A 24,785-nucleotide genomic window follows, 5' to 3' on the forward strand; every position below is an offset into this window, starting at 1 on the left:
CCTCTTCTTTGTATGTTCCTGACACTCATGCTGTTAAAGCCTTTGTCATTATTGATAAATAGGCTATATGTGGTCCTAAAGAGGACTGAGACTCAAAGACTGTGTTAAGTTTATTGCTGAGCATGAGGGGATAAGAGATGTCAACCTCACACCTAAACACACAAATTTATTCACAATCATAGACAGCCGGCATTGAGCACATCTCTCTACAATGTGTTCACAGAAACCTGCATAAGAAGAGAAATCATTCAACTTGGTGGGAATGTATTCTGTACATTCTTAGTGACACTTTTTAAACAATTTATGCCCTGGGTCCATTTTTGTAAATGTTATTACCCGGATTGTCACTCTGTACGCACAAAAAACAAACCAAAGACAAAATCTACAGTCGAGTAATGCAGCTTTTATTGTTTAAAACTTTCTTTTTCTTAAATAGTCTTTCTTACACAGCATAAAGAGATTTCCCCTCATTTTTATGAAACAGGTGGCATAAATTCTCAAGGATTTCTTCACCTTGGACATTTTAGAAGTAGTTTCTAGCTCAATCTGTGCTCATTGTTCTTTTCCCAACCAAAATAATGAAATGGTACTATGCAGTTTTATCTATATCTGCCATTCATCTCACAATAAGGTGAACATTTTTTAGTTGTATGTAGAAAATGACGTATGTCGCACAAGTTATAGGATATCCTTTTTTTGATCTAGAGACCAGCACCACAGAAGCCCCAGACCACGAAATTTCTCCACAACTGCACCAAGCCTTTAATTACTGTCAGCCTTACAAACGTCCATTGCAGAAACCAACTGCTGTCCAAAAATCTTTTTTTCTAGTTAACCATTATAACAATACATCAACTGCAGTTACGGTAATGTTCATCAGATGAGTACAGCCACTGTTTGTGTAAGGTGGTTTTTTTGGTTGGGCCTGGAGTTCACAAGGGTTCACATGTCAAGGAGCAGCACCCTGGGGTCTTCCACCACCGACTTGATCTTGCGCAGGAAAGTGACGGCCTCTCTCCCATCAATCAGACGATGATCGTATGTCAGGGCAACATACATCATGGGACGGATCTCCACCTGAACAACGGAAACTCACTGAGTTAAATCTTTTATACATCAAACAGTTGGCGGAAGAGACGATGAAGGTATAACTGAGATATACGATATACCAAGCTTGATTTGATACAAATCTATTGTACTGCTCAAACGATTAGTGAATTAGTCAATCAACAGAAAATTATCAAGCAACCATTTAGATAATTGATTGTTTTAGTCATTTTACAAGCCAAAAAGGTAAACATTCACTTGTTTCCACTCTTCCATTGTGACGATTTGCTGCTTTTCTATTTTATGTCACTGTAAATGGAATATCTTTGGGTTCTGGACTGATGGTCAGACAAAAGAAGCAAGATGTCATCTTGTGCTCGGAAAAATCATGATGGGCATTTCTTAACAAATTGACATTTTGTACAATGAATGATTAATCGAGAATATAACTGGCAGCTTAATGGATAGTGAAAATAAAGTTAGTTGCACCCCTAATCTGTATGCCAGATTATCCTGCAATATTTGCAGTATTATATAGCTGACACTGGTCAGTGAGAAAGTTATTGGCCAAGCATAAGACCCCTCTCCTTAATGTGTTCAGCTTGCTTCTTAATTACATCCTTGCTTTTGCAGTTGTAAGGAGACAGGATATTTTCCTTTAAATAAAACTGGTTAAGTAGGGAGAGAATTTTTAGTGAGTTAAGAACATGTGTTAATCAAAAATGTGAAAATTGCTGACTGTGTACATGTAAGATTAGAAACAGCTCCACCAGGGAAAATTTAGACTTTAACTGGGAAAGACAACTGAAATATAAATTACAGAATTATCAAATCTGTGCCCATTTTTATTCAACAGTCCTCTCTTTATGAAGTATACTGCTATCTAATCACTGTTTTTTGTCTGAAAAAGCAAATTTATCCACTGAATCATTCTTTGAATGACTGAGGTTATTATTTAATTCCCTGTCAATTATTTTTTACCGTTCACTTTCCATATTTGACTATTCTACGGCTAAATACAACGTCTTATTTTTGTACATCCTTAGGGATTTGCATGTTTAACACTGAGGGAACAAACCTTGCCACCGACTGCAACAGGCCTGTCAAAGATGCCGTGCATCCCTAAAATAGCAGACTGCGGTGGGTTGATAATAGGTGTGCCGAACATGGACCCAAACACGCCACCGTTGCTGATGGTGAAGGTTCCTCCGTCCATGTCCTCAACAGCCAGCTCATTCTTCCGGGCCTACAATCACACATCCGTATTTACTACTAATCACATTATAAGGAAATCAGAAAATGGGAACTTCTGGCAAAAAGTGAACCATAAAGTGGAACATCTACGACAAACTAAGAATGTTTAAAAATATGTAATGTAAAATATTACCTTTTCTCCCAACAAATTGATGGCTTTCTCAATATCTGCAAAATTCATTCCCTCTACACTTCGGATTACAGGAACCACCAGACCCTGAGAGGGGAGTCACATGACTGAATTTTCTGCCCTTCACATTAGCGACAAGTGGGCTATCAAGCACTTACACTCAGTGTTACAATAGAATCCAGCTGTTTTACCTTTGGCGTGGCCACAGCCACACTGATGTCGACGTAGTCCCTGTACACAATCTCTTTGGTAGTGTCATCAATTACTGAAAACACAAAAAGAGCAGTAAGTACGCAGAAAAAAACATATACACAGTAAAATTATTGATCATCACTTCATTTGTCGCTAAGATCATTTTCCTTTTTTCATGTACTGTTTCAGTTACATTCAAGTAAAAAGGAGGTTAAAACCAACAGACTATTTTAGATTTTTTAAAGCCTGCAATACAGACCAGCCATGCTTCAATGTGGTATTTCTAAATAGGTCAGGGTGGTCTCAGAGCAGTAAATAAGTTAGTGTTGGTTTTGAGGGTTGGCAGTGAAAGATATTGAAACTTAAATGTTTTTCTTCACCACACACACTTGCAGTGACTTGATACCTTACATGCAAAGACACAGTCAAAAAGATACCACAAACTGAGGTCTTTTAATCCATACCAGCATTGACAGCAGGTTGTTCAGCCAGAGCGTAGGCAGCAGCCTTCACAAATGCAGACATGAAGCCCAACTTTATGTTATGCTTTTTCAGGAAGACATCTTTGTAAGTCTTCCTCATCTCTGAGATGTTGCTGCAGGAAAATAGAAAAAAAAAATGCAGAGATCAACTAACAGCTTGGTATTAAGGCAACAGGCAAGGTTGAAGCCCGTAGACTTAAGTGGGCCTAAAAGGCAAGATTTGGGGAATTGAACACACATTCATGCAAAACATGGAAAAGACAGAGGTGCTTATTATTGAGTCGTTATTTCAGAGTAACTCTTTGTAGTCTTTTTTTTCATTAATTTTTTATTTAAGTTTATGGGTTGTCTGTCATAGCTGTGGCTCTGATTCACTAACATTCTACAGGCCAATAACTCATGCTACATGGAGCTGATGGGGACTTTTCTTCAGGAGTAACTGAAATCCTTTTTAATGTACTTGACAGTTTAAAATTTATTTACTGGTTTGTTGCTGTATGTGCAACCAACAGTGCACAATCCATGGCTCTTGCTAATAAGGTATACAATACTAAGTAATATTAGAATCATTAATAAGATACACCAATACTCTGTAAAAATGTAACAACGTTATGAAAAATGCAAATATGACAAAAACATGTATGGTTTTTGATGGCTATAAAACAGTGCTGCTGCAGATCATGGTGAATTAAAGCTACATAAATTGGCCTGCTAATCGTTTCACCATTGCTCATTTTTCTTTTGTATCTCTCTTTTTAATTGTTTGTTTTCCTGTCTCTAACCCTGTTGAAGCTCTAGGATTTCTCCGCTAACATAATTAGCCCCTCCCAAGACACAGACTCTCCGAGAAAGGAGAGAAGAAGCGATAAAAATCTTCACTTTCTAGAGCCTGTAAATCTTATTGGGCTGTCATAAAAGCCCATATCGGTTGAGGCAGCTCTTTCACTCAGAGCGCAGGTCTCTGTGGGCCCCTGCAGATGCTCCGGCCTCCTGCTCTGACTAGCTCCTTCGGCTCCAGATGAGCCCTTGCCTGGGAAGTCTTCCTCCAGACCGTCAATGTCAATCCAATTAGGACACATAGAAAACCCTGAATAGCCGAAAGCTGACACCACACATTTGCGGGGAAAAGAAATCCTCAAAGTGTCCTCTTCAGCACAGGGGGCAAGTGCAGACAATAACATTTCCTTGTAAATTAATAAAACCTGTTTTAACAATTCTTATCTTCGTTTTAGATGGCATTACAACCAAATATTTACATTCCAGTGTTTAAGAGGATATCAGGTTTCAAAAAGCTTTTCCTATTGGGCAGATTCCAATCTATAACCATTTGTGGAAGTGTTGTTTTGGCTTTTAACACAGATATACATACAGTATCTACACTGTATATGTACTGAGCGGTTCTGCCTGAGATTGCACACTAACAAACATATTTAGAAGTATACATTCTAAAAAGTCTGAGGGTTTCAAAATGTAGGTCAACTAATTTAGAATTTCCTACCTCATGTCGACCTCATTAAATGTTGTCAACATGGCACAGGTGTTTTGGGCTTCCTTCAGTCGCTGGGCAATTCTTAGTCTCATGCGGTTCATCTTAACCTAATTCATAAAAACGGAATTAACAGAAATATCTGTCTAAGTAAACAGTTTGTAACATTTTTCTCTACTAGACCATTAAACGAATAAAAAAAGTGATCAGGACCTCCGAAATATTTTTAGGTGTTGTTGTGATTTTTGCACTTTACCCTGCTCTCTGTCCTGGCTCCTTTAGGACCTCCCTCCGCCGGGGCCACTGGTGCAGCTGGTGCAGCCATGGGCTTGATGGCTGAAACTACAAAAAAGAAATTAAAAAGCAGTTAGTATCTCTGACATCAGTTTAGTGGAACTGGTAAAGGCCACCGTCTACAGAAAGCAAAACAATTATTAATCATGTAAGCTCAAGGTCAAGAGCACAGATGTCAAGCAAAACAGTTCTCACATGACACAGGCCGTCTGTCTGATGACAACTAACCTGGTTTAGTGTCCATAGCATGTGCTGGCACAGGTGGCACAGGGGGCATAGTGGTGGGAATGGGGCCCACAGCTGAGGGGGGAGGAGGGGGAGGTGGGGCGGCAGAAGGTGGTGGAGGGGCTGCAGCGGCTGGGGCCTCGGATTTTGGAGCTTCTGCAGCTTTGGGAGCAACGGCTAAAAACACGGAGGTGAAAATTTATAACAATACAGGTGTAAAAGTATCACCTTAACTACACTGTTTCGTGCTAACATTGTTACATTTTCACTAAAACTTTAGTATTACATACCTCCTTTTCTAAGCTTGAAAAGAGGAGTTCCTCCCTCGACTTTGCCTCCATCAGGGACCAAAAGCTCCTCAATCACTCCAGCAGCAGGAGAGGGAACCTGTACTGATGTCTAATGGCAGGGAAAAGAATTAAAAAGTCAAAATAATCACAAGTTTAAAAAAGAAAGGTAAAAAGTTCCAGGATATTTTCAAAAGACCATACACGTTTGTGATGTGGATAGTGCCAAACTAATGAATGTATGCATTTATTTAAGTTTAAACAAAATGTAAAATCACAAGTTCAGTGTTTTGTTACACTTTTATTTACAATTATTGATAAAACAAAGAGTTTTTACACAACTTGCAACATGCCCAATTCTTTCATTCATGTTGTACAACAACTTTCACTTAAAGTTGTTACCTGCAATCAAAACACAGAATCTCTGTAACATTTATTTAGTTTTACCTTATCTGTCTCAATTTCGCAAACCACCTCATCCTCTGAGACGGTGTCTCCAACAGCTGTAAGGAGAAAATTTTTTTTTAGCATCTCAGTACAATTTGACTGCCTCCTGTTGAGTTTGTGTTGTGACCAGCTTCTGTAAAAGAAGCAACTAATGTATGTTTATTAATGAATGGAGTTACCTTTCTCCCACCTTACGTCCCCTTCTGTGACGGATTCTGCAAATGCAGGGGTCTTGACTGTGACAACTTCATCTCCTGGGGAACAAAGACAAGTCAAAGGAAATGTATTTCTTCACTCCACACATCAGTGGTTGTGCCTCATGTTTAGATTGTGTAAAAATAAAGGGCATTAAGGGTAAAACATACTGTAGGCGACAGACGTCCTGAAGTACTGAATTTGGAAGATGCTGGACCGAGGATCAGATTTTCTAAAGATAAGAAGAAATAGAAGAAAAAAAGACAAGAAGTAGAAATTCAAATAGGTTAGATCAATTACGCTAAAAATGGGCAGTTTGCACATTTGGCTTGTATGTGTAGAATGACACACATTATTTCTGAAGAATCATTTAAATTGGAGACAATTGCTGGCTGATTGACAGAGATTACTGATAATTGGAAAACACATTTATGACAGTGTATGGGTGGCAAGGTTTCAGAGTTCCCACTCTTTTCTAGAGATCACTTTCCAGGACTTTTCTGGATGTTTTCAGTGATGATCTAGCTGGTATGACAGACATGGATCGCACCATACACTAATGTTCCTCTCCTTGGAAGTCAGATTTAAAAGGATGTGCAGTCTATGGCTATAATTTATCAATGAAATCATCTCTTACATGCTTGCAATGTCTTCCTGATATTCTTTCACTCACTCCTGTAGTTAGAGGACAAGTGTTATAGAAACACTTGAGTATACGGGCATACACTTTAGATGTTTTAATGTCACTCATTTTACTACTATCTCCTCTTACTGTTGGTACCTCCACCAAGTAGGTCATTATTTTCAACCACGTCTGTTTATTTTTCAGCAGGATTACGCAAAAAGTACTGAACCGATTTGCACCAAGCTTGGTGGTGGGATTTTTTTCTCTGAAGTCTGGTGTATGTTTTTTGACATTGGCCTTGGTGGAGGTCTGTGCTTTACTGTGCGCATTCTAGGTTTGTTTTTTTCCCCCTTGTATTAATATTCTTAATATATGCTTTTTTTTTTTTTATAGTATTGTTATTGTATTTTGTTTCTTTAGGAAAGCCCTGTTTGCTATATGACGGCAAGTGCTATGTAAATAAAATTTATCCTTATCATTCTTATTCATTTATAACCTAATCCCTTTTTTCTTATGAACTATATTAACCATTCTTGCCTGAACACTAATAACACAAACAGTAGCCTACAATTTTGCCTACTGACGAATCTAGACTGAACTTTACATACCTAAATGTACGATTCAAAGTCAGAATTGAGTTGGCTAGGATAATTAACTGCCACGGACATTTATCAGTTTATTACACCCTACTTTAGCCCCCTTACTAGTAATATTAAGTGGAGTCTCTAACTATGCCAATCACACACACTGCAAACTACCGCTGCAAAAGTTAACCATTTCAGCACTGCTTTCGAAGAGACGAATCTACCAAAGTAAAAAAACAAAAAAAGTACCGTTGGCTAGTGTTTAGCCGATTTTTGACTCGCATACAGTTGGGGTCCCATTCATTGGTTTGACCCCAGCTTCCCATTCATTATTACCCATCTTTCTCAACAATGCCCAACACACATTTGAAACCATTGCTCCTAGTGTCCTTGAATCACAAGCCTTAAAACCTTTGCAGGAAAAACAAGCTGGCAAGCACGTAAGCGTTAGCGACGTAACCAAACATGCTAACCAATTTTAACATTCTTCAGCCGTTTAAAACGAGTTGGGAAGAAAGCAACGTCAGTCTATAAACCTAATGAAAACTACCAAAGTTACCAGCCAGCAGTTACTAATGTTTACATTTGGAGGATAATGTAACTTTGTTTATTCGGAGTTCCGGCCACTTCAGTTGTAATGTCATCCAACCTCCACGTGGTGTGAAGTGACTTGGGCGTGTGTTCACAATGTTTCCACAACCTAACCGAGAACAACCTTTTCAAAATACTCTCATCCCTGAACTAACATTTGAACGTTAACATGATGCTGTCATCCTGAGACTATCCTGACACAGTCATTTGAAAAAAAAAAACAACAACAACAACAGATTCATTATATCTGTGGTGTGAACAGTGTGCTTCAATTTTGACAGTAAAGTTTAACGTCTCTAAAAAAAAAAAGCTTAGTGTTTTTATGTGTGTACTCACACGTTGCTGTTGAAAGTGATAGAATGGCTTGCTGATAGAGCTGTTGGAGAAATGACAACAGAAGCCCGTAAATAACGTTTCGCAGCAAGATTATCCAAAAGCAAAGATTGAGATTTAAGACTTCATGCTTGAACAGTAAGCACACATACCTGCTGTGGCCCGACGAGCTAACACATTATTCCCCTGTGAAAAGATACAGTCAAGTATTAAGAATTATCTCCAGCTTTTTAAATGTGAATCTGTGTCACAATCGTGTCATGTCGGGAAAAAAATATGTTCATAAATTGGTTAACAGGGACATCAAGTTGGAAAAAAAACAGGGCTCATAGAGATAATAATAATGACAGTTGATGAGATTGTATTTAAGGGGCAGTGGAGTCAGCAACAGGGAGTAGTCAGTGCTGTAGGTCAAAAGTCACTTCTGCGCGCTAGTCGATGACCTTTGACATAATCAATAAAATTATCTGGATAACAGGTGGCTTGTGTGTGTGTGTGTGTGTCTAATTTAACATATGCATTAAAGCTTAATGATCTACCTCTAAATAGGACTTTACTGACATTAGACTTTGCTGACTTACCTATTATGCAAATACAAGAGGTTACTCCAAATGAAGAATAAAAAAAAACCACTTAGTATTTCCATTAAGTTAGCTAAACTCTCTCTCATAAACCACAATATGACCTCAGCATGACAGCTAAAAGCAGCTAGCTAACCTACCCATACATTTAGCTCAGTATGGCTAGAACGTTCTTGCTAGCTGCCTAAATATTACTGGACAAGTAATGTTAAAATAATATCGACCGGGTGTCTTTTCGCTTAGGTCAAACACCTTTAACACTCATGTCAAAACGTGAGACTAATCCAACACAGAGGGCACTGCTCTTAACTTTAATACAGACTGCAGCAACGACTTGTGAATGAAAGTGTCATACTGTCCTTGGCTTACAATGTTACGGCCTGTCCGAGGCCTGCAGCAGCGGGCTGGCTAACGCTAATGCTAGCTCTGACAGAGCGGAACCATCACCCGCAGGCACAGACAGCGAGGAGTCCGACAACGTTTTATCTGCTTGTTGCCTACCTGGCGGATGGCAGAGAGGGAACGGCCAAAATTCCTGGTGAGACACCGGGAATGGGATAACATGGTGGCTGTGTGACAGCAGCCTGTCTGCGGAAGGGGAACTTCGGTCACACCGGATACAAGCTAGGCACGCGCAAGTACCGAGGAAGTGGTATGGGATAAACCAAGTGCACCGAGTGGAAGGGGTGGGGGTGGGGGGGGTCCTCACTGTGGTCCCATCTGACCCCTTCTCCTCTTGTACACATTGAGAGCACTGACCACTGAGAATCTACAAATGAAGTGTAAATACGGTAGACCCCCATCAACTTTACAGATAGCTTACAGGTAACAACATACACACATAGAAAAAATAGAAAAGAATAGAAAAGAATAGAATAGAGATAAGATCACATAAGATAATGCCTTCATGTAACTATATAAAAACACAGAATAGAATATAATAGAATAGAACAGAATAGAATAGAACAGAGAGAAGATCAGATAAGACAATGCCTAAAAACATAGAATAGATCGGATTAGATAATGTTTATGTTAAGTACCAATGTAAACACACAGAAAAGAATAGAAGAGAATAGATAAATAAAAGTTTAACAACCTTTTTTAACTGACAAAGCTAATCTCTTAGTATGATGCTGTAAAACAGTACAGAGAATAAGATATATATTTTTGTAATGTTGTGTTTTTATGTTTTGCTTCATAATTCGACTTATTTTCAGGTTGCTTTCACTCCTTTCCTCTTGGTGTTAATGCTTGTGTCTGTCTCACTGCTGAGCAGCCAATTGCCCTCTGGAAGCAAATAGTGGAAAAGTGACTGGTGGATTGAAGAAGAGCAACAGACAATGTCATATGCTGACCGAGTTGTTGTCCCTCAGTTCTAGATTAATATTAGCACAGAATTACCGGGCTGTGAATATTTGAATAATGAATGTTTCCAAATTGCCCCAAGCCTTGTTATTTCTCGTAATTGCGTTAGTGGGCTGCAAATCCACCCGTTCAGAAACCGCCGTGACTAGGTGGTCACACCAGCGCCTTGCAAATGCCTTCCTCCGGACATGATATGGGTGATGAGTCCACGACCATCTGATTGCTTTTCACATGGCCACGCCCCAGCTCTGTCTGATGCGTCAACTCCCCGGCACCCTGACTGCCCAACTCCCAGTCGGCGCAGGCCACCCGCTAGGCAGCAAGTCCCGGCGCAACAGGTAAGGTCCCGTCACCGCCGCCTGCTCTGTCTCCGTGAACCGCGGTTCAACTGCAGCACTGTGGCCGCGTGACAGAGTGCATGTGTGTTTCAAAACTCATCACTTCAGTGCCGTGGTTTTTCACGAGAGACATTTGCACTCGTGTGTGTGTTTTTTTTTTTTGTTTTTTTTTGCCACCCTCCCGCATGCTTTTACAGCACGGATGACAACTATAATCACGCACAGTCAGCTTTGAAACCGAGTTATCTAGTGGTTATCGACTTCATTAGTGAATGTTTTAGGTTTTATAACTCAAAAATGTTTGGTTTACTTATTGGGAGCGTGTAGAGCTTATTTTATTGTAGGATAAAAGTGGACACTCTGTGCCTTCACTTATTTAGTGTCACATATTTGAAATAAATTTGATCTGTAAATGTTAGGTTCTTCGTCAGGAAGTGGATGTCAGCTAATTCAACCATTTATCCACAAAGCAGTACGTGTACAGGCTTTCATAGTGCCGGATTTTTTTTTTTTAAACTGTAAAGAGTAAAAGGAAACAAAAAACTTCTACTGTCAAAAAATTATAGGAGGTTTAAATGATCTTAAACTTTGTTAAGTGAGGTACGTAAATCTGCTTCTTTTTAAATATGCTGCTAAAGCAGTTTGGTCTTTCTGATAGAATGCTTCTTTATTTTAAAAGTAGGAAATAAAAACACGAGTGGGACTTCTTAAGTTGTGTAAAATACTGATATAGAATCCATCGTCTAATGTAGAAATATAGAGCAGCCTCTGTTCTTCTAAAGTCCATCCATTCCACTTGTAAGTACAGATATATTTTTAATTAAAATAATTAACTTTGTGTTGTAGCACAAAAAAATATTTTAAATTACACCTAAAGCGGGGTGAGCCAGTGAAGACAGAATCAGGCAATTGAGCTTTTGCTCTTGATTATACCTCAAGATGAAATCCATGAAATATAATGAAGTTTTTTTTATGATATCTTCTGTTGTAAATAATGTATACACAAAGCTGTTTCTGATGCGTGACTAAGGTACGTTTCAGCTGAAATGCTGTTTTCATGGGTATATCACAATTTTTTCTTTTTATCCTTTGTGCTAACTATTATTACAATCCCAAGATGAAATGATACAAAGAATGCTTTGTTTATGATTTAGTACTTAGTACTTACTTCAAGGTGTCCTACTGTAGTGAAGCTTTAGTGTTGTCCCTCACTTGTAAGTGGCTTTGGATAAAAGCGTCTGCCAAATGAGTGAATGTAAATGTAAATGTGAATGTAATGAACTCTCTTAATGCTGAAGATCAAGGATTGATTTTAATTTTTTTAACAGAACTGAGGATCTTGAAAATTATAATATGTAACAGTAATACCACATTTGCTTATCTATGTATTCATTTTAAATTAAATTAACGTCTGATTTAAAGTTTTCTAAACAAAATGACAGAAATACCTGTGAAGGTTGTATCCGTTTGATCAATGTGATCATTTTACAAATCAATATGCTTTATCTTTTCTCTCAGCCCAAAGCGTGAAGAGACATTAAATGCCTTCGTCATAGCTGTTTGTTTGAATGCCACTGTTCAACAACAGACAAAAACATAAAAAACATTAAGATGCCTTTTTTTTTTTACTCTAAAATGTGAAAGACAAAATAAGCAATATAAAATGATGACGCATAGAGCATTAAAAAAAAATAAAGGGCTATAGGTCTTGTACATTTTTATCTTATTTTTAAAATGTGTCTTTTTCATTATTTATTTTCTTAACTGTGTCAAATTTGTCTGTCTTTTCAGATTCTTGCATTTAACTTAATTCAGATTCATCAACGTGTGTAGCCGAGGTCCTAGAGAGCATGAACCTCAGTCTTCCTGACCAGAACACGCACAGCTCTAGTGAAGGCTGCATAGAGGACGACAAACCTGATGTCATGTTACCTTGCTTCCGCAGAAACATGTATGACGAGCCTCTGGCCTCGTACTCCAATGGATCCATCATCTCTCAACTCCTTCGCAAGACAATCCACAACAAGAGGGCAATAGATGAAAGCCACTTCTACCTTTCCAGCTCCACTGCTGCTGACTCCGGCCAGGAGGACCAGAGCAGTGTCTCCTCAAAGGACAGCACGGTGGAAGCTGCCTCCCCCAGTGGTCACATCTCTACAGGAACCAGCCCGGAGGGAGAGCATCCCATGACTGACCACCTGCAGGCCAAGAGGGCCAGAGTGGAGAATATCATCAGGGTCATGGCTGGCTCTCCCAACAGCAAGCAGCATGGAGACAGTGAGAGGTCTGACACAGAAACCAGAGACACCAGGGAGGCCAGGGAAGCATACAGGGAGAACAAACGTAAGCAGAGGTTGCCTCAGCATCAGGAACACAGTGTTGGAGGACCAGCGAGCAGAAGACCTGGAAGCAGTAATAGTGATAACTGTAACACCAAGGATGAGGAGTGTCACAAGTTGAAAGAGCAGCTCCACAGCATGCAAAGGCTCCTGCGTCAGCTCCAGGAAAAGTTCCTTCAAGTTTACAACCAGGACGATTCTGAACATGGCGACAGAGATGAGACAGAAATCGCCGTTGAGCAGGACACCCTGGCAGAAAGCACAGAGTCACGCTACATAAGCACTGAAGATGATTTTGAGAGGAAGAATAGCAGGGTGACTGCAGAGTGTAAGGACCGAATGAAAGTAGTTGGTTATCTTTTACACCAAAGAGAAAGTCAGAACCTACAGGAAACCCTGACGAAGGAGCTCTCCCGGGCTGTTAATGAGTGTGTGGACAGGGTGTTCAAGAAAGTGTCTTCCACAGGACTGGACTTGTCCCCTCAGCCATGCATGTGCTCATCTCCAGAGATGCAGATGAGCGTGGGTGCAGACAGGAAGAGCCTGCAGGCTGGCTCCACCCAGGAACAGCCCCAGTCTGAGGAGGCTACAGTCAAACCCCGCTCTTTGGAGTACTATGAAAGCTCTGAGGCTCAAAGCCCTCAGGACCAGACAGAGGCTCTGTCACTGGTGGTCCGCAAGCCAGCAGTAACCCCCCTGAGCTCAGTCGCCCCAACAGTGAAGAGGCCCTATCCTGTGCACCAGACACCATTTCAGTTCAATTACAGCACCCCTCTGCATGACAGCCAGATCCTAGAGCACCTTCTCAAGTATGGGCCCCATTCCAACTTTGGGGGTCTGCCTTGCATGCCCCCATCAATGGACAGGACCTCCCCAGACTCAGTGGACCTGCCATGGGACACCATCGCCATGAGGTCCAAGGTGACATCCAGCCACCTCGGCCACCACCCTCGTCCCTCCGCCCTGGGGGCAGTGACGGTCGACAATCTGTGTCTCCCTCACGTGAAGATTGAGTGCGGTGAGCTGCAGAGCATGGCTGATCGAAACCCCTACATTTCTCTCAACATATCCTTTCACGTAAATGAAACAGTCTGAGCCAAAGTGGCTTTGCCTTTTGCATGTTCTTGATGCAAAAAATGACCAACACGTTGCTGTTGTTCTGTTTAAAATGAAGAGCTAGCTTGTTTTTTTTATTGTTTTTAAAACTTAAGACAATACTCAGATTCCCAAATATGTAGGCTGAAAGTGCAGTGATGTAAAAATCCTGTAACTTTACCATAAAAATATAAAACAGCTAATAATGAACGACTACATTTTATTTTATTTTTCTAGCCTGAGGACTTAACAAAATCAACCCTCACAAACTCCCAAAATTTGCACGAAAAGCCCAACGTCAAAAAAATCACAATTTAAAACATGGTATGTTTGAGAATATCTTATATATATACTGTATTTACCGTTTTATTTTATATAAACTCTACATTTCAGCTCTTCCATTTGAACAACGGCTGGTTGAGGTTCATTGCAGCATGGGCAGTACCAGTAACAAACTTCAAGGAGAATTTTTTCTTTGATCTTGCTAACCCCATAGAAAATTATAGCATCTTCTTTAATCTGAGCGGAGTAATGACTTTAAGTCTAGAAAAAGACAAATAAAAAGGAATACAAGGCTTTGATAAGAATTGCCAGGAACAAAAGCCAATTTTTCAAAGGCAGAGAAAGCATCGGTTTCTGTTTCAGGAAGCGTCGTTTTTTCAGACTTGAAAAGGTGCAGGATCTATTCCTCCATCATCAGAGTGATAGGGGTTCATCTAAAAGGTCATATCTGAGTGCTGGTGGAAAACACAAGTGCTTCCCAACCATAACACTTGAGCTCTTGTCTTGAGCATTTGTTCTCGGATACCTTTGTCAGAATGTACATGATTAAAATAGAGTGCAAGATAACAGTACGTTTGCCTCATAGGAACTCAAGGAAAATCACTCACAGGACAAGTCGTTCTATTCAGGAAAAAATGTGGCCATTGTTTGGAAAGTGAAATAACACATTTTAAATTCTACGGTCGCTGATGTCCACAATCAGTATGATTAGAATAATATCTACGTTTCATCATTCATCGCCTCAGTAAATTGAAATAGATCATTTCTTTACTATAGCTCATTATAAAGTAAACAATCCTAAAAATGATCCTAAAATAAACGCAGAAGACTTCAGTTTTGTTGATCCTCTTGTCACAAGGCATTAGAAAGGAATATTATGTGGTGCCTCTCAGGATTTGCTTCATCTTTACAGTGCAAAGAGCTCTGCTTCTCTTTGAACAATGCCACATAAATCTTTCATCCCAACTTCCTTATTTCAAAGGTAGGGTTCCCTAATAAATGTATGGTGAGGTGACCGGATAAGAAAATATTATGACCTAAGGCGTGGTGGTGGACTACAGAGGAAATGCTCCTGAGCATCTTCATTGCCATGGGGGTAAAACTTGAGAAGAAGTTGAATCTATTATTATTTGCAATAAAGGGAATATATGTTGTAATATATGTTGAGCAAAAGATAAATGGATTGGGTTTTTTTTACACCATTTAAATTATTTCAAATATACCACATAAACTAAGGAACTATGTAAAATATATATTATGTGCAACCTTTTACTTTTTTCTAACTGAATTTTACATTTTTGCAGCATTTTTTCTGCAGGAAAAATATAAAGCAACATATATTGTCTCCAAATCAACTTAATTATATCAGAAAATCAGCTCCTTTTTCAAAACATTTCAAAACAAGCTGTCTTAACTGCCAGGCATGAAGTGCTTCGCTCTCTAATTAAAAATCCCTAATCTAATTCGTAACTCTGTTTTGCCAATAAGCACATGTTAGGGTCATTATTGACTCCCTGGTTAATGCCGAGCTGTTCTTTAGCGAAATTCAATTTAGCTGAAGATTGAGGCAACACAATACTCTGGTCTACTATCACTTTGCAGAGGACTGTATGTTGTGTGTTATATTTAATTGTCAGTCTTTGCTGCCTTAACCTAAATGTGAACATCCAGGAGGGTCTCACCCCGAGCCATCTGAAGAAGGCGAAGCTCATGTTCTTCTACACCCGCTACCCCAGCTCTAATGTGCTGAAAACTTTCTTCCCTGATGTCAAGGTAATTATTTTCATGTAAAAAAAAATTCACTTTTTATTTAACATGTAAAACAACCAGCAGAATTGTTTGTCATGCATTTAACTCCCGGTATCTACTTGTCAGTGTGTGTTTGGGACAGAAAAATCAGCAGTGTGTCGGAGGAGAGAAACAAAAACGCAGAGGGTTTAAATAACAAAGCCACTGAGCTGCTAGTATGTCCTGGGGGCAGAGGGAGATACAGGGGCATTCTCTCTTTAAAAAAGCCACTCCAGTCAGCAAATGGAGTGACAAAGGACTCTGTAGGAAAGGCATTGCTATTGAGTGTCAACAGAGAGTTGGTATTAGAGACTTGTGTGGCAGCAACCAGGCGGCGGTGAGCTGGCCCTAAACACAACATCCTGTGTGTTTTGGCCTTGGTCTCGTGTCATGCCTCCTCTTCTTTGTCCTCTTTTTGTCTTCTCTCTTGTCTCATTATGTGCGTCCCGTTGTTAGCTCTTCTCATTAATCCTATTTATCTCCTTTCTCCTTTTTACCTTCTTATGTGTAGCATGCGCTCCCACTCATATCTCCTCTCCTGCCTCGCTTCTAATTTTCTCCAAACACCTCTCGATTTTCTCTTCCCCCTTATCTCCTATCTTGTCTCCTGGATCTCTCAGCCAGTCCGGGGGCCCCTGCCTCTCAATCTGCTCTGACCCCCAGGGTCAGGGGGGAGGATGCTGTTGCTGCAGCCCTGCGAACGTCTCCTCCTTGCTTACAATCCTTTGGTGGGAAGTGGCACTGAACAAAAGAGCACCTAATCCCAGTGTCTGATTCCATCCTATCAGCCCGAGTCAATGAGAGGGAAGCTTCCTTCTGTCCTTATGCTGCCGCTTTCTCACCCACCACACCAGAGAGAAGAAGCGTCTTTGATGCCTGCCCAGCCCTTAGGCATTTTTTTTCCATCTTTATGGATGATGAGATAGAATAACAAGACTAATGTCAAGACTGAGTTTAGAAATACAGAGCCCTGACAGATGTTTTTTCACTCCGGACATTGGTGGGAAAAGATCAGAGCAATTAATGTCGTGTGGAGTGACAGACCATTAGGTGGCATTTTGCCCTACAGGTACTTAATGCAGGTTTTAAGTCAGTTATGGAAAGGGGTTCTAATGCCGAAGCATCAGAGGGTCATTTCGTTTTTTAATTGAATGGAATGGAGATGAATATTTTTAAATTTCTCATTGCTTATGTCCATCATGATCTGAGTTTTTATTGGCCTTCTTCACAGGCAGGTCAAAGGTCAGAAGGTAGCGGTTCTTGCATGAGGAGACTTCAGCTGCACAGATGCTTGTCAGTGTAGGGCTTCGGTTGTAGAACGGTCCCTTTAACTTATGAATGGTATAAACTCAAGTGCTATTTTCTCTCCATCTCCAGTTCAACCGCTGCATCACCTCTCAGCTGATCAAGTGGTTCAGCAACTTCAGGGAGTTCTATTACATCCAGATGGAAAAGTTTGCCCGCCAGGCCATTGTTGACGGCATCAATGAAGTCAAGGACATTACAGTTAGCAGGGACTCAGAGCTGTTCCGGGCACTGAACATGCACTACAACAAAGCCAATGACTTCCATGTAAGTGTCACTCATTAGTCATACCTCTTTTATGTTGCAGTTTGTATTATTTGATGATTCTAGCTGATTTTTTGCTTATGAGGTTTTGTTAAAGGGGTAACTGCTCACGTACTGTAGATACACTGCAACAGATAAACAAGGTTCCCTTAATCTGGGAGAACGTATTTTCGGTTCTATTCTCCATCCCTGCTCCATGGGGTAATCCACTTGGAATATTTTTTAAAGGTCAGACTGTACATCTTAAAGCGAATGTTTAACATTTTGGGAAATACTCATTCATTTTGGTAGAGATTCATTCTGGTAGAGATTGAGATGAGAAGATTGATATCTCTTTTTCATGTATATCAGTTTAGTGTGAAGCTACTGCCAGCAGCCATTTAGCTTAGCTTAGCACAAAGACTGTAAACAAGGGGAAACAGCTAGCCAGGATCTGTCCAAAGGTAACCAAATACACCTGCAAGCACCTCTAAAGCTCACTAATTAACACTTTATACATTGTCCGTATAAAGTGTAAATTTGCAAATTTAAAGGGGTTATGTGCTGGACTATTTCTTGGCTCTGAGCAGTTGCCAGACAACCAGCGGAGGCCAAGAAATAGTCTGACACCTAACCCCCTGTAAAAAGGCCAGGCTAGCTGTTTTCTCCTGTTTCCAGTCTTTATGCTAAGCTAAGCTAACTGGTTGCTGGCCTAATATTCAACAGACCAACACGATAATATCAACCTTCTATTTTAAAACCAGAAAGTGAATAAGCACATATCCCAAAATGTCAAACTATTCATTTAAAGCATTGGAGTTGACACATTAATCACAGTTGTTACTAACCTGCTAAAGTATGTCAGACCCCCTGTCAGCATACGCTGTGGTCACGTATGTCCGTGTGCTGACCTGTGTGTCACACTGCACCTGTGGCTGGCCAGCCTTTAGAGCCATTATCTAAACTCCAGAGTGATGCTTTATCAAACTGTGGGAAGAGGAAGCCGCAAAATCCCACTAAAACAACTCAGGATTAGAGGACCAGTACGCCTGAGCGAGACTGAGATTGCTACTGATGCGGAATGCTGAGAAAGACGCTGTGGATTCCGAGGGAGAAGGCCGTTTGGTGGGAAAGGGACGAGACCGTTTTCTTTACCTTGGGACCAAGACATTCCTTTCCCAGGGATGCTTTTGTGTCAGGAGATGAGGGGAAAGAAAAATAACTTATGCCAACAACTGTTGTGCTAACTGGCCAGTGGATGGGAAACAAGGGCTGCAGGGCAGTTTTTCTCCCAGCATCCCTTGCATCTATTCACTCACTGATGCGTTTTTATGGATCCCGCTGTCGTTATGGGCAACTCCCAGATTCTTGCCCCGACCTTACTTAACCACAATTATATCTAAGTTTACAGCTAAACTTAACCAACCAACCAGGTCTTATACCTGACCATAATTATTTCAATCCTCGGCTTATTGCCATATTCCTGGTGGGATCCATGATCATGGTTTGTTGACTAGAATCTTTAGGAAGGAAGCTCACCAGTAGTTAGTTTAGGTCCAAGAAAACAAGACTAGCTAATCAAAGAGGCCTCTAATTGAAAGTTAATGACTGCAGCATTGCATTTATTGTATGTGTGTAGAGAACAAAGAGATGAGCTCCCTTTCATCAGTTTGAGTGTTTGAAGAATTGCACTACAGGTGTCCATTTCATATATTTTTGACTTTGAGAAAGCTGAAGATAGAGGGCTTCAGTATGTCTGTCACACAGTGTTACATCAAGTGATTTTCTTCTAATAGAATAAGGTTCTAACTAGAGTGACTTCACTTCTACATTTTCCTTCTTTCCAGGTTCCCGACAGATTCCTGGAGGTTGCTGAAATCACCTTGCATGAGTTTTACAATGCCATTTCTGCAGCCAAAGATTCAGACCCCTCTTGGAAGAAGGCCATATACAAGGTGATCTGTAAACTGGACAGTGATGTCCCAGAAGAGTTCAAGACATCTTCCTATTTATAGGCATAAGTGCAGAAATGTACAGGTGAAGGAATTGGCGATTTTTGAAGTTAGTCCCTTGACAGTATTATTACATCATTTCTTGTAGTGCATTTTAGTGAGGTGAAATGTAGATGTTGGCTAAATAATTATTTTGTAAATCTGTAAAAAAAAAAAAAAAAAAAAAAAATCACACACACCATTTTAAAAGTTAAGAAGCTATAGTCTGAAATATTGTGTTCTACTTTTCAAAAGCAACTATTGATTAATATTAATGCTCTTGTGGTTTATTCTGTTATTTAGTATTTACTCTTTACTCTATAATCTGCCTCAAGACATTTAGAGAGTTACTGAGTTTGTGGGTGTGTAAAAATGTTTACAAAGATGTAATCATTTTTAGTGTAGCCTTATTTAGTTGAACTGGAAAAGTTTTTTGGCAATTTTGTCAGTATAAGTTGGCTTTTAAATTCCATTTCTTTTCATAGCTGTGGGTGTTGTGTAAATGTACAAGCGCTGCTGTTGTTTGTTGCAAAATGTTCTATAAATTTGTTGTAAACTATGAGCTTGACAGAATGTGCATGTGAAATTAATGCAAGTGACTGTCATGAGTTTTATTATCATGTATAAAGGTCATGTAAAGAACAATCATTTTCAGATATTACAGTCACAAACATTGTACCGGATGATTATTGAAATTAAAGATGCACTAAATTATAATATAAATCTAGTGTGTTATGGTTTTCTTTGGCAATAATCACTACATCGACATATTTTTAATGTTTATAAGAAACGAGACACCCCAGGTAAATGCTTTATTTCTAGTTGTAAATGTTTAACTCTCCAGTGAAAATACTGTGTCCCAGCGCTGAGCCCCTAAGGTGCCTCTAATCCACGTCCAGCAGCCAGCTGTTAAATGTCCCCCAAACTATGCTGTTCTCATTGTTCACCGAAGCCAATTCAAGTCAACTTTCTGAAGCCTGCATTCATTGTGCGGCCGTTGCGGATGCGGACAACTGCCATGTCTTAAAAACAGCCACAATGCATTCTCTCCTAATGACTAATGCCCGAGGTGACCTCATATCACAGTTGTGCCACCAAAGCAAAATTCCACAAACCCGTTGACTCTTTCTTCCAGGCACCCACTCAAAGCACACTGATCACTATCACACACACGCACATGTGCACACGCAAGTTTGGTGATGTCAGAAAAATCACACTAGTTAATTTTGATGCCTTGGACTTAATATAAACCAGACAATCAAAGCAGCAAATTAAATTTGATACATGAAATCCACTGTCAATTGTATATTTCACTGTGAATGAACATAGTTGATCAAGTATTAACCACAGTGTCAGTACTGTTATTGTGTGTTTACAGGTGATTTTATCGCTGAAACTCTTCAGTGACAAAAAGAACCCCAAAAAGCCTGCAATGTGCCTTTAAAATAAATACCGTTGATATGAAAGCAATGTGCAAAATAGCATGGACCACTTTTATAAAAGTACACTGTTTCTTGTCACTGTGTGAGATGACATTGTCAGTGCCCAAAACCAAACATTTAATTGGAAAACCTGTTAGGCACCCAAGCACCAATTACATCAGAAATGATAACATTAAGGAAATTAAAACATTAGTTGGATTGGTTGATGACAAAGACTGGAGACAATAAACCTCACTAATCTTTTAATAGACATTTCTTTTCAATTAGATCAGTCTTCTTCAGTAAATTGATTTACATTCTCAACTCAATTAAAATGCCTCTGGTTGAACCAAAGTGCTTTGCTCAAATTAATTTGTTGTGACATTTTCTGAACAAGACTTGGTAACCTCTGATATAATGAAAGAAAACAAAGAAAATACCTTCAGTTGTTTAACCGCCTCTGGCTGACAAGGCTTCAACTTAAACAGGACGATATGAAATTATGTTCTGTATTAGAGAGTCTCAGATAAAACAAAGCATGCTTTGTAATTTAGATGAAATGAAAAGTAAAAGGCAATAGGACACGATAGAATTAAAACAAAAAAACACTGTTTGATTAGATGCTCTGTGTTGTACATTTAACCACTTAGAAATATACTTTTATGACTAATACTGATGTTTATGTTGTTTTTTTTTTTTTCAGAATCTCATGCTAAAAGAGACAAACAAAGAGAATTTACACAAGAGCCAATTGCTTATAGCTCTTGGAGATGGATGAACCTGATCACAGGAAAGAGTAACAGCATCATCTAGTGAATCTCTGATGTAATACACACAGCTCAGCTTGTCTCAAAGTCAACTGATTAATCTCTGACAGTGCCTGTATGATATTCTTCGGTGTATACAGTGTGTGTATATAGTTTTTTGTTTTGTTTTGTTTTGTTTTACATTTTAGCCAATTACTAATATTCTTCTAAAATTAAACATACACTATAAATCAGTGTTTTAAGCCAATAAATATGCAGCATCATATTCTGTTGTGTCCTAAAATCTCCACACAGGGGTGCACTTGTCACTGTAGACTGAACTGCTTTTCAGGGATTCTTTAAAACTGCTCAGTTTTTCCTCACAGCAAAGACTCCGGGGAAGTGGACACTGTGAAATCTTGTCAACATCATGTTTTCTACATTTGTGAGTTAGGAGGGCATGGCTGACTGTGCACAGTCAGTGTGTGTGTGGTGTAATATTAATGAAAAAACTGAGCCGGTGTCTCCTTAGCAGGGTCCTGGAGAGACAAAGGCAGGATCAAACACCCCTGAGCTGGAGACAAAGGGAGCTGAGGGACTGGGGGGGGGGGTACTGGGACAGTCTCTCTCTTTAATCTCCTGCTCATAGACACAGGCATTTTGGCAGGCTTACTCTGGGAGGGCGCTGGGAGCAAAAGCGGGTGCAACTTGAGAATGGAGGCCGCTGACTTTAGGCTGCCCTTCAAACAACCACTTCTTGGTGTAGTTTGGTGTGATCACCAGTAAATCTTTATTAATTTTAATTGGAGCCCCCATTTAAAAGAGCAATTAAAGCGGATTAATCGAGCCCATCCCGTATAATGTCTTCTGTTAATTAGTTTGTCAGCACTGTTTTAATATCGCTTAATGACTTCATATTTCAGGGATGACATTAAAGGGATGCTGAAGGAAAAGAAATGGCCTTATCACAATGCGTTGCTTTAATGGGAGATGTCCCCCGCCAGCGGGCAAGGTCAGGCCTGGGGCCGCTGGGGAGGAAGAGGCTTCAGGGTGGCAGCAAGGCAGCCACCTCCAGGGATACGCTGCCTCACACACACTACCGCACAGTCAGTGTAACACAAAGAGTCTGTCTCATTCACTCATATACAGATCATTGAGGAAAAGGGATACATGGAGAACTGTGGCTGATTCTGTTATATTTCAGTCATAATCTGTTTCAGATTCTGATGTTTTAGTTGACGAGGAAAACTCAAAGATTTTATGATGAAAGTGGGCGAGTGAGGTTAGAAGTTGAGGTAGCAGCATGGGGTTGTTTTTCTTGATACCATTGATTTTACATAGCCTTTACATAGTCTACACTGGAGAGAGACAGGGAAGAGATGAGGATGATATAGCTCAAAACTCTCAGGTGTGCCTCCCAGAATGATAAACTCACACAGATTGCACTGCAGGAAACAGCCTGGATTTTGCATACCCTTCAAATCATAAGAGATCCTTTAACTTCACATCTACACTGAATGACGTCTCTAGCTGTGGTTCCCAAGATTTTTTGATTGACATCTTTTAATATTGTAGAGTTGGACTACTTGTGGGCGATATCATAGTCAACTTCACAATCAGTGGCATTACCATCAGAGGCTACTGCCCTTCCCAACATTATAACTGTGTGAGCTGTTTTTCTGATGCCTGGCATACATGAAAAATGAGGCAAGGAATCAACTGTCTGCATCAAAGTCAGACAAACAGGTTGCTCTCTCTTTGATAGCTCTCCTTTAATCTATTGTTTATTTTAAGCTTAATATTTATCTGCACAGATTAAAACTGCTTACTTCTTTTCACTACATGACTGTACATAGGCCCACAAATATCACCTGGGTCCTTAAATGTTTATTGAAGCATTGACTAAAAATGCTCCTCCGGCGGACACAAAGTTCCGCTCCTTTTTTGAACAGGGACTTGATGTACTTGAACAGTGCTGTACATGGTGCCTGTACATGCTCCCCTCACAGTGACACTGAGCCAAAGGTGGCCAGACAGCAAGAAGTTGATAAAAACCAACAGCACATCCTCCTTATTGCAGCCCTGGCTGGCGTGCATCCCTGCTAATTTGAGTGTGCCCTCGCACCTCCACTCTCCTCAGCAGATTCATAAATCTCATTCCCATTATCCCGCTAATTAGCCGGGATTACAGGAGCATGTAATGCCCCCGCTTCCCAATAGATTGATTGGAGGACGGTCTCTTTGTTTTGAAATCACTTCCTGATTGATGTACAGAGCCCTAGTTTGCAATTGTAATGGCCCAGATGTTAACAATCAAATGTGTTTCCGCTCCAGGAAGTAACAGTCTGTCATGGAAGAGGAGCCAGCCGAGCGTGTAACGACACATCACAGGAGTGTGGGGAAGGAGGGACTGCAGAGTAGGGAATGGAGGGATGGGGGGGGGGGGGCTTGGTACTGGAGCCCTGGCTTGAATTGCTGCTCAGAGAGGGCATAATGTCCATGCCCAAGCTTCCATCTGAACTCTGTCTAAGCTCTGTGTTTTTGGAGGCTTTTGCAGTAGAGAACTGGCTATATTGATTTTTCCGATGCTTTATTATGGATCTGAATAATTGTATTGTTAGGATTGACGCCCTAATTTCTTTGTCTTCGTGGTGGTCATTGTTATTAAAGGCGTCCATATTAAAAGGCTCAGATAAACTGGTTTCAGGCTAGAAGAAATACAAAGCCCTTTTCCCCAAACTTCATCAGCATGTAAGTGTTGACTATGGTATCAGTGCCAGTTTCCAGTGGCCCCTCTCTGAAAGCAATCCACTTTGCAAACAGTAGAGGGCACTATTGTCTAACCAAACTGACTCTTTTGCTTTCCTCCTCATTCCTTTTTTTCTTACCCTTCACCAATAAATCACTTTCCTGGATAGTTAATGGATATAGAAGCAGATCATGAGTGAGCTATCTGTGGGGTGATAATTTAAGTGAAGATCCCCACAATGATTGCTGTGAAAGGTTATTTATTTCAACAATAATGCAGGACACAAAGGGGGAATCTGGGCAAGATTACCAGCTAGGGTACGCTAGAGTGCTCATCTCCAATGGAGCAGCGTGTAAATTGGGTTCACTTT

At 40.1% G+C, this 24,785-nt stretch overlaps 2 protein-coding genes across 2 annotated transcripts; one reads left to right on the forward strand and one right to left on the reverse strand.

Moving 5' to 3' along the window:
• Positions 1-383: 383 nt before the first annotated feature.
• On the reverse strand, positions 384-9,399 carry dlst (dihydrolipoamide S-succinyltransferase). The gene is made up of 15 exons (XM_040138005.1): positions 9,255-9,399; positions 8,325-8,358; positions 8,176-8,215; positions 6,210-6,271; positions 6,024-6,098; positions 5,845-5,900; positions 5,401-5,509; positions 5,114-5,287; positions 4,848-4,933; positions 4,604-4,701; positions 3,088-3,218; positions 2,623-2,696; positions 2,435-2,518; positions 2,126-2,293; positions 384-1,077 (listed from the first exon to the last, which is right to left on the reverse strand). Exons 1-15 carry the CDS (start codon positions 9,315-9,317, stop codon positions 943-945), a joined length of 1,389 nt encoding a protein of 462 aa, XP_039993939.1. The 5' UTR covers positions 9,318-9,399; the 3' UTR covers positions 384-942.
• Positions 9,400-10,382: 983 nt separating this feature from the next.
• Positions 10,383-19,607, forward strand: prox2 (prospero homeobox 2). The gene is made up of 5 exons (XM_040137826.1): positions 10,383-10,456; positions 12,248-13,860; positions 15,838-15,945; positions 17,338-17,532; positions 19,356-19,607. Exons 2-5 carry the CDS (start codon positions 12,307-12,309, stop codon positions 19,521-19,523), a joined length of 2,025 nt encoding a protein of 674 aa, XP_039993760.1. The 5' UTR covers positions 10,383-10,456; positions 12,248-12,306; the 3' UTR covers positions 19,524-19,607.
• The last annotated feature ends 5,178 nt before the right edge of the window (positions 19,608-24,785 follow it).

Source organism: Xiphias gladius, chromosome 10 (genome assembly GCF_016859285.1).
Source record: "Xiphias gladius isolate SHS-SW01 ecotype Sanya breed wild chromosome 10, ASM1685928v1, whole genome shotgun sequence".
Lineage (NCBI taxonomy): Eukaryota > Metazoa > Chordata > Actinopteri > Istiophoriformes > Xiphiidae > Xiphias > Xiphias gladius.

Excerpts from the sequence above, each read along its gene's own strand:
- dlst (XM_040138005.1), bottom strand. The coding sequence starts at position 9,317 with ATGTTATCCCATTCCCGGTGTCTCACCAGGAATTTTGGCCGTTCCCTC. Across the intron at positions 6,272-8,175 it reads ATCACTTTCAACAGCAACGT|AAAATCTGATCCTCGGTCCA; the intron begins GTGAGTACACAC and ends TCTTATCTTTAG. Across the intron at positions 5,288-5,400 it reads TTTCAAGCTTAGAAAAGGAG|CCGTTGCTCCCAAAGCTGCA; the intron begins GTATGTAATACT and ends CCGTGTTTTTAG.
- prox2 (XM_040137826.1), top strand. The coding sequence starts at position 12,307 with ATGAACCTCAGTCTTCCTGACCAGAACACGCACAGCTCTAGTGAAGGC. Across the intron at positions 13,861-15,837 it reads ACCCCTACATTTCTCTCAAC|ATCCAGGAGGGTCTCACCCC; the intron begins ATATCCTTTCAC and ends CTAAATGTGAAC. Across the intron at positions 15,946-17,337 it reads CTTTCTTCCCTGATGTCAAG|TTCAACCGCTGCATCACCTC; the intron begins GTAATTATTTTC and ends CTCCATCTCCAG.